The sequence below is a fragment of the Periplaneta americana genome, chromosome 16, assembly GCF_040183065.1.
Source record: "Periplaneta americana isolate PAMFEO1 chromosome 16, P.americana_PAMFEO1_priV1, whole genome shotgun sequence".
Taxonomy (NCBI): domain Eukaryota; kingdom Metazoa; phylum Arthropoda; class Insecta; order Blattodea; family Blattidae; genus Periplaneta; species Periplaneta americana.
Genome location: NC_091132.1, coordinates 78,081,882 through 78,101,651, shown reverse-complemented (window position 1 = coordinate 78,101,651; position 19,770 = coordinate 78,081,882). Strand labels below are relative to the sequence as shown.

At 32.5% G+C, this 19,770-nt stretch overlaps 1 protein-coding gene across 2 annotated transcripts in view; it reads right to left on the bottom strand.

Annotated features, from left to right (window-relative positions):
• LOC138716507 (hemocyanin-like) overlaps positions 1 to 19,770 on the bottom strand; it is a 168,594-nt gene that overhangs the window by 37,870 nt on the left and 110,954 nt on the right. The window contains exon 1 of one of the 2 annotated variants that reach the window (XM_069849652.1): positions 4,386 to 4,517. The exons of the other annotated variant lie outside the window; for it this stretch is intronic. Coding sequence (XP_069705753.1) covers positions 4,386 to 4,452 — 67 coding nt within the window. The 5' untranslated portion in view covers positions 4,453 to 4,517. Of the gene's footprint in view, positions 1 to 4,385; positions 4,518 to 19,770 lie in introns of those variants that run through there. 2 annotated transcript variants of the gene reach the window in all.

Genomic DNA, 19,770 nt, shown 5'->3' with positions numbered 1-19,770 from the left:
TGTGAAACAGACTTTAATAATTTCAAGCGAAAAATTGTTTCGGGGCCGGATATCGATCCCGGAACCTTTGACTGAGCGCACCAACGCTCTAATAACTGAGCTACACAGGAACTTCACCTGATACCGCCTCAATTTTTCCCTTTATGTCCACATACCTCGAGTGGGCTGAAAAGACTCCAGAAACCCACATCGATTGCACACAAACTCTGTGTGACTTGAAATTGTGGTTTCCTATTAACATACCTACAGTAAAGTATATATTATGCAAATCTAACTTTCAGGTAAAGCTCCCTGTGAAGCTCTTTCCTTAGACTTATGGGCTTATTGATAACTTCGTAGCAGTTTTCCTGAGCCAATTAAGACTAAAATTTTTTGTCTACAGCACTAATGTTCTGATGTTCGTTTGCATGACAAAAACTTGAATTTATTTTCGTTAGTATAGACTTGTTAATAAATTCTACGAAATGGTAATGCCAAAAGTCTCAACATCAATACAAGGACAATAAAGTTCCGAAAAACAAAATATCCAATGAAAAACAAAATGTTAATCCACGAAAAAAAAAATTCAAAGATGAAGTTTCACATTTTTGCTGCTTGTGATCTGCTAGAAGCAGGATAGTTTAATTGGTAGAGCAATTATTATTGGATACACACTTGAAAGTTCAGGATTCAATCTCAGATGATGGTAGGATTTTTCTAATTGCCAAAACTTTTAGAACAGCCTCGGTGCGGTATCCAATCTGGTCAGTTCAGCCTGCTATTAAATTGAGTATCGGGTCTTTCCTGGTGTCCGCCACACCATTTCATTCCAGTACCGAGGTCATGCAAATATGGAGTTGTATTTTCATGGCACCCATGCACCTTCATGGTATGTAAATGGGATCTATCTGACATGATTTAAATATAAATATATTTATGATTGCAGTCTATATGTGTATACAGGGTGGAAGGGGACCGATGCACTAAAATTTAAGAGATGATTCTACACGTTAAATGTAACAAAACTTTTATTACACTTTTCCTCCGATGAAGTACCGTTAAGCAGGAAAAAAATAGTCTTTACCCAATGTTTATAGAGCTCTATTGCGGTAATGGTCCAACAGAAATGGTTGTTTGTTGTACAAGCAGATAGGTAAAAATCATCTGAATGTTAGTGTCTCGAGTCTTTTTTTGCAAATTAAGCCGTTTAGCCAGGAATTTAAATTGAACAATTGCGAAAATCGTTAAAATAAATCTTGCAACTGAGTACACTGTCGAGTGCGTGAGACAGAGTATAGGATAGAAATAGGGGAAAATAAGGAATGGGTAGCTGCCCAGCTGGAGTTGTTGCAATAACCGTGATGTTGCCAAATACTTCATAGAAACATAACGATTTCTTGTAAAACGGTGAATGTTGGAAAAAAACTTATTTATATTTTGCAAATCTCTCCTCGTGTAGGCCTACTACTCGTATTACCAGATTCATTTTGGTGCAGAGGTTACCTTCCACACTACATGTATGACTACATAGCAAGCACTTCGATAAGGTTAGAAAAGGAACTCATATTAAGGACTATAAAGTTATATTTATTCTAGAATTTCTATATGGAATTAAAATTTTCGTAACTATTAAAACAACAAAACTGGATAGCATATGCACAAACAGAGGTGAGTTAGTTATTTTACAGAGAAGTAAAATAGCAGTGCTGACGTAAATGCAATTCCATGGCAAGAAAAATGTGGGTCTTCCTAGAAAATCTGGACTAAATGAAAGCGGAACAAATCATTGGTCTAATCCATGTATTAATGATTATAGTGACCATTAATTAAAATTTAAATGTCGGTAGATATTATATTATTATTATTATTATTATTATTATTATTATTATTATTATTATTATTATTATTACTACATACACGAATACTTTCCTTATTTTAGGACTATATTTATTCAATATTACACTTACACTTGAAAAACTGACAAATTTTTTATACATTTTTTTTTCACTTCAGTTTCCTTTGTACTTCTTTCTTTCTTTCTTTCTTTCTTCTTCTGTTTAACCTCCTCCCTAGGCTACCTACCGATTTACAATCCAGTACGGTGTACGAGAGTGTATACAACTATGGATCAACGCTTGACAAACACAAATTGTGGGGCTCCCTGGCCAACACGGCGTGGGGCCGCCGCTGAGACAACACAGGACAGAACATATCATGGGACAAACACCCAATCCCACGGACGGAAGATAAATCTTTTTCATTGCCCACGATGGGAATCGAAGCACGAATTGCTTGAATGGGAAGCGAACACGCTAACCATGAATTCACAATGGTGGACGTAGACAAAGTTTCCTCATAGTAATATCACAGTCTAGTATATACAGTCACGAAGCTCAATACGTAGTATATATGCATCCATAGGTAGTTGCTAACCACTAGGATCGCTAATATCGCCTCATTACAGACAATCCGAAATAGTACCGGCACAGTCTATTGTTTCTAGCACCCTTACAATTCAAGCTTCGTGACTGTATATACTAGATTGTGCAGCATATTATATAGGACTGTGTACTAAAACCTATTATCACTATCTTTATATTATTAATTATTCGAGAGGACAAATACATTACAAGTTGAACTGCCAGATATAGACTAGCACGACCACAGGGGTCGCCGCCGTCCGACCTTATGGAAACTACATCCAATCACATGTCACACCACAGCGATCACAATCTATGCATAGGCAATATCTTACACAAGAAGAGGTCCCGAGGCAGTACAGCACATTGTAAATAAATTACTGATGAACTGAGTCAATATTCGATATACATTATTCGCGAGTAAATTAGTTTCCAAAATGGTAAACCGGTTTCGTGAATTTTAATCATGTCTTTGTGAATCTGCCACTACTATGTACAATGTGTGGTTGAATCTTCACCAAATTTTTCAAACATGTAGGCTAAAGCTACAAAATTAAATCTCATCTTTTCATATCAGATTTCTTAAATTTAAATGCTAAATACGAGAAAAATTGACACGTTTGACAATAAATTCTCTTATACAACTAATATTTTTAAGAATAATTTTTTAGGATTTTTTAAAGAGTTTACTACATTTTGTACGTGTATGTTAAATCTAAATAAAACGATATAAATAGAAATCTGTTCCACACTGTCCACAGTCAGAAAAAATTATAATCCTTTCCTGGGGTGAGTGATAACACTATCGAAATATGTGACTTAAGCGTTATCATCTATTCAATTGCATTTATGCACAAATAAATAAGTAGGAGCATGTTTACATCCTCAATGTGAATTTCAATAAAATTTAATCTTCCGTTAATTTGCAATTTATAGCCTTATATTAAGTTACGAAATGTTATTTTTAACCAGTATCAATAAATAAATTATAATTAACGTTATATTTAACAGTTAATAAATTCATTTTAGCATGTATATCTCAGGAAAAGTAAAATATATGTTTATCTATTAAAGAAGATAATATATGATGTGAGATTCTATTGAAAATTTCAGTTTTGTACTCATTTTCTTAATCATGACTTAATTAAAGTTTAGGAATTCCCGATACAAAATAATTCTTCAGCTAATACGTTAATTCAAATTAGGCTTACATAATATTAAATATGTTGAACATTAAGCAAGTAAATAAATGATACTTCTGAATAGTCATCCTATATTTGTAATATTCTTTTACCCTTAAAATTAAAGAAGAAAGGTATTTTACAAACAACTTCAAATTAGTGTAACTCTGACAATATTGAGATTAGGACAAATGTTTATATAACATTTTTTGCTCAGAATGTCTTCGGAAATAAGCTCCGTAAATAACGGTAAATCCTCATGAATCATCCTGTTTAAAGCAAAGGAAAGATCCATGTTAAAATTCCTATCAGATTTTCAGTGAACACAACAGAGGTTGTTTCTGCGAGGTTTTCCCGTTTGCCCTGTCTTTCTCTAGTACCTATTTTCTCCTTCATTCACAATGATCACCTAATTACATAGCTAAGATAAGCTAAATTACGCTTAACAACTTTATATTCGATCAATTACAAAGGATAATATGCTGATATTTACTCGGAGTACAGTAAGTAAACGTGAAATTATTTTATGTTAGCACCGACACCTGGAATTGCAGTTATGTTACAATGAAAATATGTATAACAAATTGAAATTCCAAAATTGACAAAAATTATAATATAATTTGAAAATAGTGCTACGACTTGTGAAATAACATATTTATTTCAGTCTCAGAGTTCTGAAAAGACGACAATTAACTCACTTGACCGTTATTTAACCAAAAAGATTTAGAACAAATCAATATGCGTATCAATATATATTCAAAATCCATAGCAAATAAGCAATACGTCAAAACAAATTTAAACTCACCCTTCTGGTCAGCGACGACAAGGGCGCAGGCGCCAAGGGCCATAACAAGCGCCCAGACCAACTTCATTTCGATGATGCCGGTTCTGATTGACAAGATAATTACAAGACACTTGCGGGTAAAAATTTAGAACATCGGTTTATAATATTAGGGTAAGTGCCGCAGGGGAAGGATTGGGCCGGCCCTCGAACATCCCTCATTGTGAGGGGAAAAAGGGTGCCGTGTGCATCAGGCGGGGTGATTGACATGAAGGGATTTGTTGACCTTCAAGCTGTAGCGACCCCATGACACGAGCTCGTGCAATCGAGGGTCCAGTGAAGTGTGTACAAAACAAGAAAACTTATCTAACATGTACCAATGGCCTGGCCGACTCGTGACGTCATCAGGATGTGTCAAATCTGTTACACAAATAAGTATAAGGTTGACGCTCCGGTGAAAAACAAACTTACGTCTAACTTTGTTTGTTAGCCAAACAAATAATTTTCCGAGTTTAGTTAAAATATGACCATCTGTATATCTGTATACATGATAGTTTTGACTTCTGTCCGCATGAGAGAAATACATATCCCCTGGACAAGGGTTTATGAAAATAGGAGACTGAACAACTTATTTATGATAAATATGTTACCCAAATAAAGTTCAACAAAGAAGGGTAATTAATGTTATCACCATTGACGTAATTTCTTTCTCAGTTTAAAAGTTAGTTTGAATTTATAATTAGGCCGAAGAGAGACATTTTATATTTATTATTATTATCATTAATATTATTATTATTATTATTATTATTATTATTATTATTCATAGTGTTCTGCCCAAGGACAGGTCTTTCACTGCAAAGCCAGCTTTCTCCAGTCTTTCCTATTTTCTGCCTTCCTCTATGTTTCCTCATTTGATCTATAAATCTTAATGTCGTATATCATCTGATATCTTCTTCTACCCCCAACTGTTCTCCCATTCACCATTCCTTCTAGTTCATCCCTCCGTAGGTAGTTTCTTCTCAGCCAGTGACTCAACCAATTCCTTTTCCTCTTCCTGATCAGTTTCAGCATCATTCTTTCTCCATCCACTCTTTCCAACACAGCTTCATTCTTTATTTTGTCTGTCCACTTCACACGTTGCATTCTTCTCCATATCCACATTTCAAATGATTCTATTGGTTACTCTTCACTTCGTCGCAATGTCCATGCTTTTGCCCCCATACAATGCCACACTCCACAGCACTTCACTAGTATCTTCCTTAGTTCTTTTTCCAGAGGCCCGCAGAAGATGCTCCTTTTTCTATTAAAAGCTTCCTTGGCCATAGGTATCCTCCTTTTGACTTCCTGGCAGCAGCTCATGTTACTGCTTATAGTACACCCCAAGCATTCGAAGCTGTCCACTTGCTCTACTGCCTTATTTAGAATTCATAAGTTTAACTTCTGTATTTTTATTCTTATGACCATGCTCTTAGTCTTATTTGCATATAATTATTATTATTATTATTATTATTATTATTATTATTATCATCTTCAGCTTCACCGTCATCGTTATCGTTTTTTCTCGAATAAAAACCGCTTAATAAAAACATAGGCCTATAATTATTGAATAAATATAAATCCCACATAGGTAGGAATCACATGAGAATCGGAATTTTTTAAAAATATTTTCCTTCTATTATTATTATTATTATTATTATTATTATTATTATTATTATTATTATTATTAGTCACGTTGATTACATTTACAATCACGCAATCAGAATGCTAGGAATAATACGGTCAATAACTTATTCTTTTTCCACGCCCGATTCTCTTTTAATGCTATACTATACATTGGTGCGATCGAAACTCGAATATGCATCTGTAGTTTGGAACTCGATTACAACTACGGACTCGGCTAAATTAGAAAATATACAAAGAAAATTTATATCCTTATGTTCATTCAGATTTCTGCCCATTAATTCCGGGTATAGTTATGAGAGAAAATGTGAATATTTTAATTGTCAAAATCTATATGCTAGACGCCATGAGCTAGATTATCTGTTCTTTTGTAAAGTCCTCAAAGGTGATATATCCTGTGACTCTTTCTTAAACAATATTACCTTACGTATTCCAACAAAAGATATGAGAGCCCACAAACTTTTCTATATTAGAAATTCGAAATTTCTTTCACCAGTCTCCAGATGCATTAAAAATGCCAACATGCATGGCTGCGAATTCGATCCCTTCAATGTATAGACTTAGTTTGCTCTTGGCAACGATTTATCATTTATGTATTATTTTAGGCATTATACTCAATTAACATTGTCTCATAGTATTCTTAGTTATCCATTCATCGTCATTATTGTAATTAATTGTAATTATATTTATGTGTAATAATTATTTTTGTTTTATGTTTTTGTTATATTTGTGCTGAACTGTAATTGGCCACTGGCTGTTGTGCAGCACATTAAATAAATAAATAAATAAATAAAAATAAATAAATTATTGTTATTATTATTATTATTATTATTATTATTATTATTATTATTATTATTATTACTATCAACATCACAGTCCATTATTAGATAAAAACGACGTGTTAAGTACTAGTATAAATATCAAATTATACATTCTGTAAATAAGAATAGAAAACAGAGTTTAAATATTTGTGTTATCATCAGACAGCGCATTTTCGTTCCCAAACAAGTTAGGAAAGTTAACGGTTAGTATATCCTGGAGTTTTAGGGTTCAAACTCTAACCTTAAATACTTACGTTAGATCGCTACAAAAACCTAGTTCGGTACATAATAATGATAATAATAATAATAATAATAATAATAATAATAATAATAGATCTTGACAACTGCAAGCGGGATTGCTACTAAATTGAAATGGTCTATCCAGCTACTTTTTAACCACATAAACGCAGTAACATTTGCGAAACTAGCGCTCTACAAAATATTAGTGCTACATATGACAGGAAATATAATTACATCGATGATAATACTGAACTAGTATATACAATATATATTATAGAACATAATAGTAAACATGATACACATTAACTGTATCTACTCTATAAATACAATATATAAGATAAATTAATTTAACAAAATCAGCTCCGTTACGGTAAACAAAAATATATATTCTGAGATTATGAAATTTCATATCTTTTACTATAATTACTGTCAGTAAAAATTTGTTTAATCTAAGAAAATGTTCTTCCTACGTCACAAGATGTTACAGTGACACAATTATAATAACAAAAATCAATACACAAATTAACAATATTTACATTTTACACAGTATATACAAAATACAGATCAAAATACAGCAGAAATGAGATTCCTCCGATATGTAACGGGGTGCACATTATTGGACCACAGGAGAAATGAGTACATAAGATAAGAATTAAATTTTGAATCTATTGCAAATACAATTAACTGAAGAATCGTATTCAATGTCAGCCATCAGAATAACATCGCTTCCCAATATAACCCAAAAGGTGAAAGAATTGTGGGGTGACCTCTGGAAAGATGTCATGAACAATTTTCAGACGAAATAAGCGAAAAGTGTCCAATTCTTGATGATGATGATGATTATGATGACGACGACATACTGTAGAAGCCCAGGGGCTGACTGTAGGTAGAACAGCCAACCTTTCGGAAATTGTTATTAGTAGTAAGGCACTGAAAGTATAACGACCTTCTGGCCTTCATTTTCAAGTATACTGTTTGGTGCAGTTTACCACAGATCAACTGGAAGACTACGCCAATTTAAAAATATCCGTTGATACTTTCGGCAAATCAAACCGAGAAATCAAGGAAAAGAAAACTCAAATGCCACTATATGTTTAAATTGAGATCGGATTTAGCAGTTTCAAATTGTGTTCAAATACCAACACGCAAACTTTGTGAACGTAGGCTAATTTAATAATTTATTACCAAAGGAAAATGTTTGCGATGTAGAGTTTCATATTGCTATTAGTATCTTCATTTTACTTACACAATCATTTCATATCCTCACCGCAATTATCATCACTATTACCATCATAATCAATTCTTAGATTGTAATGCTTATTAAAAGAAGCTTCGAAAAGAAAAAAAAAAAAAAAAAAACCTGTTGAGCCCACTTCAAATCGTAATACAGTTTGAAACGGATTCATACCGGTACTCTCGAAAGAGCCTATATTGGGCTAAAAATTCAGTTCGCTTCTAAGTCAATTATTTCCACCCCATTGGAGTTCTATCCGATGTAGTTCCATTCCGAGGGCCTGAATCCCTTTCAAACTCTGTTACCATTGGAGGTGGAGTGAACAGGTTTTCTTTCCTAGCCTTACCAAACATAAATTCAAAGGAAAAACGTAAAATCCTTTTGTACGATTACATAGGATGACGCTCGAGAACCATATCATATCATATCATATCATATCATATCATATCATATCATATCATATCATATCATATCATATCATATATACAGTATATCATATCATATCATGTCATATCATATCATATCATATAATATGATATCATATCATATCATCATATCATATCATATTATATATCATATTATATCATATCATATCATATACCATACCATATCATATAATATCGTATATCATATCATATCATATCATATCATATCATATCATATCATATCATATCATATCATATCATATCATATCATAATAATCATTCATTCATTCATTTAGTGTTCTGCTCAAGGGCAGGTCTGTCATTGCAAACCCAACTTTCTCCAATCTTTCCTAATTTCTGGCTTCCTCTTCGTTTCCTCTTTCATACATCATAAATCAGACTGACACTTCATACATCAAATCATATATCATTATTAATCATATCATATATAATAACATCATATCGTATAAAATATCATATATCATATCATATATCATATGATATAATCATTCAATCATTCATTCATTCATTCATTCATTCATTCATTCATTCATTCACTCATTTAGTGTTCTGCTCAAGGGCAGGTCTGTCATTGCAAACCCAATTTTCTCCAATCTTTCCTATTTTCTGCCTTCCTCTTCTTTTCCTCATTCATACATCATACATCAGACTCATACCTCATATTCCATACTTCATATATCATATCATATCATATCATATCATATCATATCATATATCATATCATATCATATCATATCACATCACATCATATATCATATCCTATCATATCATATATCATACCTTATCATATCATATCATATCATATCATATCATATCATATCATATCATATCATATCATATCATATCATATCATATCATATCATATCATATAACATATCATATCATATATCATATCATATCATATCATATCATATATCATATCTTATCATATCTATCATATATCATATCTTATCTTATCATATCATATCACATATCATATCATATATCATATATCATATCATATCATATATCATATACCATATCATATCATATCGTATATCATAATATCATATCATATCATATCATATCATATCATATCATATCATATCATATCATATATCATATCATATCATATCATATCATATCATATCATATCATATCATATACCATACCATATCATATCATATATCATATAATCATTCATTCATTCATTTAGTGTTCTGCTCAAGGGCAGGTCTGTCATTGCAAACCCAACTTTCTCCAATCTTTCCTAATTTCTGGCTTCCTCTTCGTTTCCTCTTTCATACATTATAAATCAGACTCACACTTCATACATCAAACCATATATCATTATTAATCATATCATATATCATATCATCATATCGTATAAAATATCATATATCATATCATATACCATATCATAGCATATATCATATAATATAATCATTCATTCATTCATTCACTCATTTAATTCATTCATTCACTCATTTAGTGTTCTGCTCAAGGGCAGGTCTGTCATTGCAAACCCAATTTTCTCCAATCTTTCCTATTTTCTGCCTTCCTCTTCGTTTCCTCATTCATACATCATACATCAGACTCATACCTCATATTCCATACTTCATATATCATATCATATCATATCATATCATATCATATCATATCATATCATATCATATCATATCATATCATATCATATCATATCATATCATATATCATATATCATATATCATATATCATATCATATCATATCATATCATATCATATCATATCATATCATATCATATCATATCATATCATATCATATCATATCATATCATATCATATCATATCAAAGAACTAAGAACAACGAGGAACTACGGGAAACCAGGAAACGTACATATTTCGAAGAGAAGAGAAAATATCAGCTTGAAATTAGAAAAGAAAAAATCAGCTCTTGGAAAGAATTCTGTAATGTAAAAGCATCAATTAGTCCATGGTCACAAATATATAAATTGGCAACTGGAAAACTCCGAACCAATAGCACTATGACTACACTGCAAAAATCTGACGGCACAGAAACAACAAATCTAACTGACACAATGAATCAAATTCTCGATCACCTAATCACAGAGGATAAAGAGGAAGATGACAACGAACAACACCAAAACATTAGAAAGGAGATAGACGAACCAATTAATACTAACGATGATAGAGAATTTACGGCAGATGAAATAAGAAAAACGATTGAAAGCTTCAACAGCAAGAAAGCACCAGGCCTAGATGGAATTACTAGAGAAATACTTCTACGTACGTTCAAAATTTTCCCTGATACTCTAACGACAATATATAATAAATGCTTAAACAGAGGATGCTTTCCCAAAATATGGAAAACATCAAATCTAATTCTAATAACGAAACCCGGGAAGGAAACCGACATGCATCCATCCAAGTATCGACCCATAAGCTTACTAAATTTTGGAGGAAAGGCTTTAGAAAAACTCCTCATTAATAGAATAAATTACCATCTGCATACAAATGACATACTGAAACAAAATCAATATGGATTTATACCACAGAAGAATACGATAGATGCAACAATGGAAGCAAAAAACTTTATAGAACCGGAATTAGAAAAAAGGAACGTAGTAATAATGGCAAGTCTTGACGTTGAGAAAGCTTTCGACGCAGCTTGGTGGCCAAGCATCCTAAAGAATTTGAAAGATACACAATGTCCAAGAAATTTGTATCATCTCAGTAAAGGATATTTCAGTCAAAGGTATGCAGTACTGTCAAACAACATCAGAGTCGAAAAAATGTCACAAAAGGATGCCCCCAAGGATCAAGCTGCGGGCCTGGTTTTTGGAATATAATTCACTATATAATTCACTACTTAGCCTAAACTTCACAACACATTCAAAAGCAATAGCCTTTGCCGACGACCTATTAATATTGACCAAAGGAGAATCCATTGCAGAAGCTGAAAACTATATGAATATAGAAATGAACAAAATAACAAATTGGGCTAAAAACAATAAACTAAGGTTCAATGAATGTAAATCTAAGGTAATGCTGCTGTCCAGAAGGAAACGAAGAGAAAGAAAGGATATACAGATTTATCTTAATTACAAACCTCTAGAGCAAGTCAACGCCATAAAATATCTGAGAATAATATTTGATAATAAATTAACCTTTAGAGACCATATCAATTATGTAGCAGAAAAGTGTACAAAATTAATATTCACGCTCTCACAAACAGCCAAACTAACATGGGGTTTAAAGCACGAAGCTCTGAAAACTATTTACAAAGGAGGAATATTGCCACTAATTTTATATGGAGCCCCAGTGTGGAAAAGAATAATGGACAATAAATTCTATAAAACCAAGATTATTAGAATACAAAGGTTCATAAATATAAAAATAGCAAAGGCATACCGAACTGTATCCAATGATGCATTGTGCGTGATAACGGGAATAATCCCAATAAACATCCAAATAGAGGCGACAGCAGAGTATTACCGAGTTGTCAAAAGAAGCAGAAACCAACATGACCACGAGAACAGGAATCAGATTGACCATGATATGGAGTTAAAACATTGGCAGCATCCAGCTGACCCCGTAAAAATCAGAGAAGGAAAAGAGGACAACGAATATAATGTAATTAAAATATTCACAGATGGGAGCAAAGGTAAACTCGGTGTTGGAGCAGGAGTAGCTATATTCAAAGAAGGCAACCTGGAGGAAGCGCTAAAATACAGACTGAATGGCAAATGTTCCAACAATCAGGCTGAACAACTAGCCATATTAAAAGCTATTCAACATGTACAGACTCTGGAAAGCCAACAGCAAAAAATTTCAATATTTTCAGACAGCAGGATAACATTAGACTCCCTTAGAAATCAAACAAATCATACACATCTTATAGAAGAAATCAGAAGAGAAGTAAAGGAAGCGGAGAGGAAGAAGTGGAAAATAGAATTCAACTGGATTAAGGCCCACGCTGGACACGAGGGGAATGAATTAGCAGATCAACTTGCGAAGGAGGCAGCACGCTCCGAGAATATTCCAGAGAGCTACAGCAAGACACCAAAAAGTGCAGTGAAAGGTGAAATACACACTCTCAGTTTAGTGAAGTGGCAAAACGAATGGCACAACACAGCAAAAGGACAAATCACAAAATCTTTCTTCCCAAATATAAACGATCGGTTAAAATTGAAACTTAACATAACTCCAAACTTCACAACTATAATAACAGGACACGGAAATATAAAATCTTATCTACATAAATATAAAATTATAGATAGCCCATTATGTCCATGCAACAATGACGAACAAACGATAGATCATTTGTTATACAATTGCAAATTACTTGAGGGAGAAAGAGACATTCTGAAAGCGGCAGTTCTAAAGTCTGAAAACTGGCCAGTGAATAAAGACAAACTAGTGCACAAATACCAGAAGAACTTGATCAAATTTACTAACAATATACAGTTTGACAAATTACAATGAAAGAAAAGTACAAAATTCATCCATCTATACTGCCTATAAAGAAACTTTTAGAACAATATAAAGTAATTATATGAACATAGTTTAAGTTAAACCAATGCATGTAGTATTACTCCACAGTAATGGAGCATGCAGATTGTAAAAAAAAAAAAATCATATCACATATCATATCTTATCATATCATATATCATATCATATCATATCATATCCTATCCTATCATATCATATCATATCATATCATATCATATCATATCATATCATATCATATCATATCATATCGTATCATATCATACCATACCATATCATATCATATATCATTTCATATATCATATCATATCACATATCATACCATATCATATCATATCATATCATATCATATCATATCATATCATATCATATCATATCATATCATGTCATGTCATATCATATATCATATCATATCCTATCCTATCATATCATATCATATCATATATCATATCATATCATATCTAATCATGTATCATATCATATCTTACCACACCATATCATATCATATCATATATCACATATGTTTTGTATAATATATTTCGGGGCACGCGGTGGCGTATTGGTTAAGGCGCTAGGCTACAAAGACGAAGATCGCGAGTTCGATTTCCGATAGGATCATGAACTTTTCCAATATTCATCTAATTATTCCAGCTGCACTATGACCCAGGATCGAATCAGTTCTTGAGGAAAGATGTGATCCTTAACCTCCCGCCGACAATACTATAATATTATCATCCGCGTACCAATTTTAAGTGTGACTAATTCAAATAAAGCGACATATATTGAAATTATATGTTGTGAATAAAATATAAAATAAAGGATAATTGAAGGGATGAGAATGAGATAGTCCAAAGCCACACTTTTAACATTTTTTTTTTTTGTGAGAGTTCAATATTATAAAATTTAATCAACAAATGGCATAACTATACGCCGAAGAAATTATGATACCCGCATCCAATAGCATTGGACTCTACACCTTTAAGAAGCTTTTCTGTAAAATTTTGTCTGTGTGGCGAAGGACTATATCATTCTCACCACTTCAATTGATAAAATCTTTACATACGTATTTCACTGTTTAAAAGGCAATTTTAATAGAAGAGGTATTCACGTCAAACTCTTCTGAACGAAGACACTATCAACTTCTCATTATATAAAACAATATGTGGCTACTAGAAACTTTAATATTTGCGTCCTTAATTATTTTTAAGCTCTTTAGATCATGTGTAGAAATTTTCATATAAATCCTTTTAGGGCTTGATTAATTATGATTGTCACTATGGTTCACACTACTCGGTTCCCTTAAAAATTTTAGCATGGGAACAAATTAAAAACATTTAATTCAGGCGGAAACAACGGCTTTTGTTGCTATGGAGACAAACCTAAACCTTGTGCTCCAACATTCGGCTAGCTTAGCCTTTAACCTTTGTTTTTTGATCAGAAATAAATAATTAAAGTATGAGGGAAACTTCCAGACGTTTTTTTATGGAACAATAGTGGCCGTCTAATATTTCCACAAAATTGAGGTCAATACAAGCGACCCGAGAGATCGGTTATGTCAACAACTGACTACGTGATGGACAGAACGGCACGTGCAGCTATACTGCTCACTATTGCCCCGGCGTCGACTCCAGGCAGAAGTATACATGCTTGCAATATTCAAACAATTTTATTTTTCTGTTATATGAAATATTTTTCAGTTATTAGTTTTATTCTTTTGTAAGCAAATATCAAAAGATTAATTTTGACAATGTTTCTGAGCTGCAGTCATGGAGTCTATTTATTCACTTATTCAATTATTTACTGTATATTTATTTACTTAGGCCTACTTATTTCTTTATTTATTCACTTATTTGTTTCTTTATTTATTCACTTATTTATTTCTTTATTTAATTCATTTATCCATTTATTTACTTATTTATTTACTTATTCATTCATTCATTTATTGCTTTAATTAATTAATTTACTTATTTATTTATTTTCATATTAATTTATTAACTTACTTTTACTTGCCGGTACTTATTTATTTAATTAACTAATTTATTTGTTTATTTATTCATTTATCCATTTACCTATTCATCCAATTATTTTTGTGTTTTATGTACTTGTATATTTATATGCTTATTTGTTTATTTACTTATGTCTTTATTTATTCACTTATTTATTTGTTTATTTATTTTCATATTAATTTATTTACCGGTACTTATTTATTTACTGATTTATTTATTCATTCATTTATTTATACAATTACCCATTTATCCAATTATTTTTGTGTTTAATGTGTTCTACTGTATGTCACCTTAGCTGAAAGACCGACTTCGTGCTAGACCCATACCCTCTGTTTCCTAACTTGTATCTATCTAGTATAGAGAAATAAATCGAAGTATAATTAAGTATATCCCGAAATAAAATAAAATTAAACCCTTATGTCGAAATAAAAATACGATTTAAAACATTTTGACACAATTACACTTATTCAAGTTACAAAAACCTAGTATAAAATATTATGTGTCACGAAGGTGACATACAGTTTTCATAAGGTTTGAGTGTATCGTAATGATTAAATCCATTAATCATGTTGCTAAAGTATATTACTAATCGTGGAGCTTTTTCTTGAACCATTATTCAAGCGATGAATATGAATAGAACTATTTAACATGTACCCAATGAATAAGATAAAATGGTGTTTTCTGGACTGAACACTGAAAGCATTGTTTATAATCTCAAATACAAGAAAATTCAATTTAATTTTGTATAACTTACGCGTAACGCTTCAAAAGTGGAAGGTTACGGGTTCGATTCCAAATGAGAATATGTATTTTTTTAATTTCCATCGATCTACTAAACTGTAATCATCTCGGCAGAAATATAACCCTGGGATTTACTCAGCATCTAAGACAGGGACGTCAAAGCGCCTGTATTACATGCTCATACTACAAGCAATACAAATCCAACAAGGTTCACTTTTCAGCAAGATAAAGTACAATCATCGCTCTTAAGGAAAAGTTGTGCGGGTTCTTGAGAGCACGTAGTGCAGGCGCTTTGACATCCCTGGTCTTTCAAAAGTCAGTAACGGGGGTATTTCATCGGGGACAAAGGCAGCGGGCACGTAGGACTGACATCCTAATGTCATTAATGCCGATTATCAGTAAAGGTGGGAGCCTAAACATCTCGCTATCCTATGGACTGATTTAGTCTGTAATAGCGTTGACTTTACCTTTAACTATGTGTAACATATTGCATAGACAATAAGGTTTAATTATTTAATTTTTACAAATTTACTCGTAGATAAAATGGATCTATGTACAGTGTACTGCTATCATTTTTGTATTCAAAATATAGTAGTGCACTTTAAGGGTTAGGTACAGCTTACAGCAGTAAAATTTTTGGAAATATTCAACATTTTTTTTTCTCCATTAATGTATCTTGTACAATAATGAAAATTGGTATGTGTAAAACACTTCCCTTCTACTATATGAAACAAGCATATATTTTTACGATTACATTTTTTTTTTCAAAATTCATAATGGTGGTAGTTCACTGTGCAGTGATGAAGCGTTTCCTTCATAACTCATAAACTTGTTAACTTTTCATGTTCTCGCTCTTTTATTTTATTGCTGAAACTCATATTTACAATATCATGATCTTTCAACTAACTTACTAACTTAATGAATAATATATTTTTTTAATTTTTTGTTAGAAAAAAATACTGATATTTTGACCGTTTTTTTAAGAATGTATTTTTATCAGACAATCTATCAAAGGTGGAGAAGTTATCTTGTATCATATTGTAGATATGACATGCATAAATACACACAAAAATTTCATAACAGAATGTTGGATAGTTTTTGAGTTATGTGGGAAACGCTTCATCACTGTACAGTGAATTGAATTTTGAAAAAAAAAAAAAAATGTATATTTGATTTTTAAATCGTAAAAAACTATATATTTTTTTCATATAGCAGAAGGACAGTATTTGACACATACTAATTTTCATTATTGTACAAGATACAGTAATGAAGGAAAAAATATTTCCAAAATTTTACTACTGTAAGTTTAAGTGTATTTTTTTTTCATTTTATGCCTAAAATGTTGCTCCAAATTGGCGGTTCTCAAATAGAGTAGGATTGCGGAGACTGCGTTTTTTTTCTTTTTTGTGTTTTAGATTATTAAGCCACGGACCCCCTATTCCTAATTTGTTGTCTTTATATTTTTTTCTCTTGTACGAAAAGGGGACCCGAAGGCTTCCACTGCAGCCTGAAGCTTTATCGTGCTTACCGCTCCTATTCTATGAATGATTAGGTAGCCGAACGTCCGTGCTCTTGTATAAGTACAGCACGTGCACCGTGAGCTTAACCCGGGCTAAGATATAAATGATAATGATGAGGTTCATGATGATATGTGAATTAATGATGGCGAAATGAGTCCGAGATCCAAAGATAAAAGTTACTCAGAAATTCTGCTCCAATTGGTTAAGGGAAAACCCCGGTAAAACCCAACCAAGTAACTTGTCCCAACCACAATTTGAACCCGGGCTCTCTCGTTTCAAGGTCAGATACTCCACAGCGGTGGACTACCTTTATGTTAGTTACATCTGCGAAATAATATAGTTGGAGAAAATGTGACTACACCATAATCAGTAAAAAAGACAGACCACAAAATGGCAATGAAAACGACTCCTAGAAATACGATAAATTTAACTTTACTGACTTTTATTATCGCGAACAAAATACAGCCTATCATGTCGAGCAGGTATCCAACCTAAATGGGACTAGAGAAGTCATATCTCCCTTGTGCCAGGTTTTGGGAACGATAGTTATATGTACCTATACAGATATTTCTGTATGATTTAACATACTGATATCTTTAAAATGAGTTCCGAAACAACATCTATCGTCACATTTGCAGTTATCAGTGCTCATCTATTAAATGTGCCTCCCTTCTCTAGTTATCTGGCTGTTAGTACCGATTCGAACAAATACAATACACGACACTACTACATCGCTGTTTGGTAAAATATTATAACTGATAATAAATAACATTACAGACTGCAATTTATTCGTTTACTCAATATTAGACTTTCAAAATTTGAGAGTTTTATCACGTAAATACTCTACATTCTATTATATATTACGATACTTGTATTTGTATTTAGAATCATCATAATTTTCTTCATCAACATTGGCTCCTAGGTCTTCAGATGAGCAATATTTTATTCTTTTGGATATTCTGTCAATGCGAATAGTGTTTAGGGCTCCGGAAAGTCCATTTCAACACTGAAATAAAATCATTCACATGGGCGAATATACATGCCTAGCAAAATGGCTGCCATAGTCAGCACAGCTGACACCGGTTGCAGTTTTTGTAGCGCAAGTTACATCTAGACCTTTTACATACAGGATGTATGTAAAATGATGTCAAATATTTTGGGGGCGTATATCTAACAACAAAACATTGAAAAACTTGCACATAAACATGAACCTGAAAATGCTTAATTTTAGAGTTACATTACTTTATTGCTAACGAACAAGCTCATGGTACAAGTGATACATAAAAAAGCACAACATTGTTCAAAGTGGCGTCGTCCTTTGTCGATGCATCCCCTGAATATGCGTTTCATACTTTGGCATAGCTACTCTGTTGAAAACACCTGGGGTGTTTCGGACTTGTTCAAGTTATTTTAGGATCTTTCAGAACGTCAACATTAGGTACAAAAGTTACATAAATTATGGACTTAAATCCAATGGATGTTTGTCTCTGAAGACATTTTAAATCTGGTGATCAGGCAGGCCATTCAACGCATCCTTCTCGACCAATCCATCTTTGTGGAAAATGAAAATTCAAATAACGACGAATTATCCAACTAAAGTGAGCTGGAGTGTCAGCATGCGTGTATAACGTTCGGCGGATAACGTCCAGAGGTGCATAATCTATTAAACGGTACAATTCGTTTCTGAGGAACATCCGATATCTGGATCCTGTCACAGGTGGGAAATAGGAAACAGGGAACAATAAGATGACAATCAGACACAGGAAAACAAATATCGGTCTGTTCTAAAGAAAATGTTATAACATGAAAGCAGTTTGAGTTGACTCTTCAGAAATCATGTAAGGACAATTTCTTCACAAACTTTGAAATTAAACATTTTCAGGGCCATGTTTATATGAAAGTTTTGTTGATAGAAACACGTACCCAAAATGTACACTAATTTGTATACAGCCTGTAACTAACAAAACATTAGTCAAGATATCTGTAGACAGGAGATACTAAATATAGTTTTCTCAACTGTTTGTTGCCAGCACCAATAAATCTACATTTCACTTTCTGGAAATCCTTGAAAGTTGTCAGTGCAATTAAATTTATTAAGCGCTGTTACATACTCTTAACTGAGGTGTACCACAAACCGGGCATAAATGAATTTTAATGTTTCCTATTTTTAGTTTTTATTTTATTTGGTTATTTTACGACGCTGTATCAACATCTACGTTATTTAGCGTCTGAA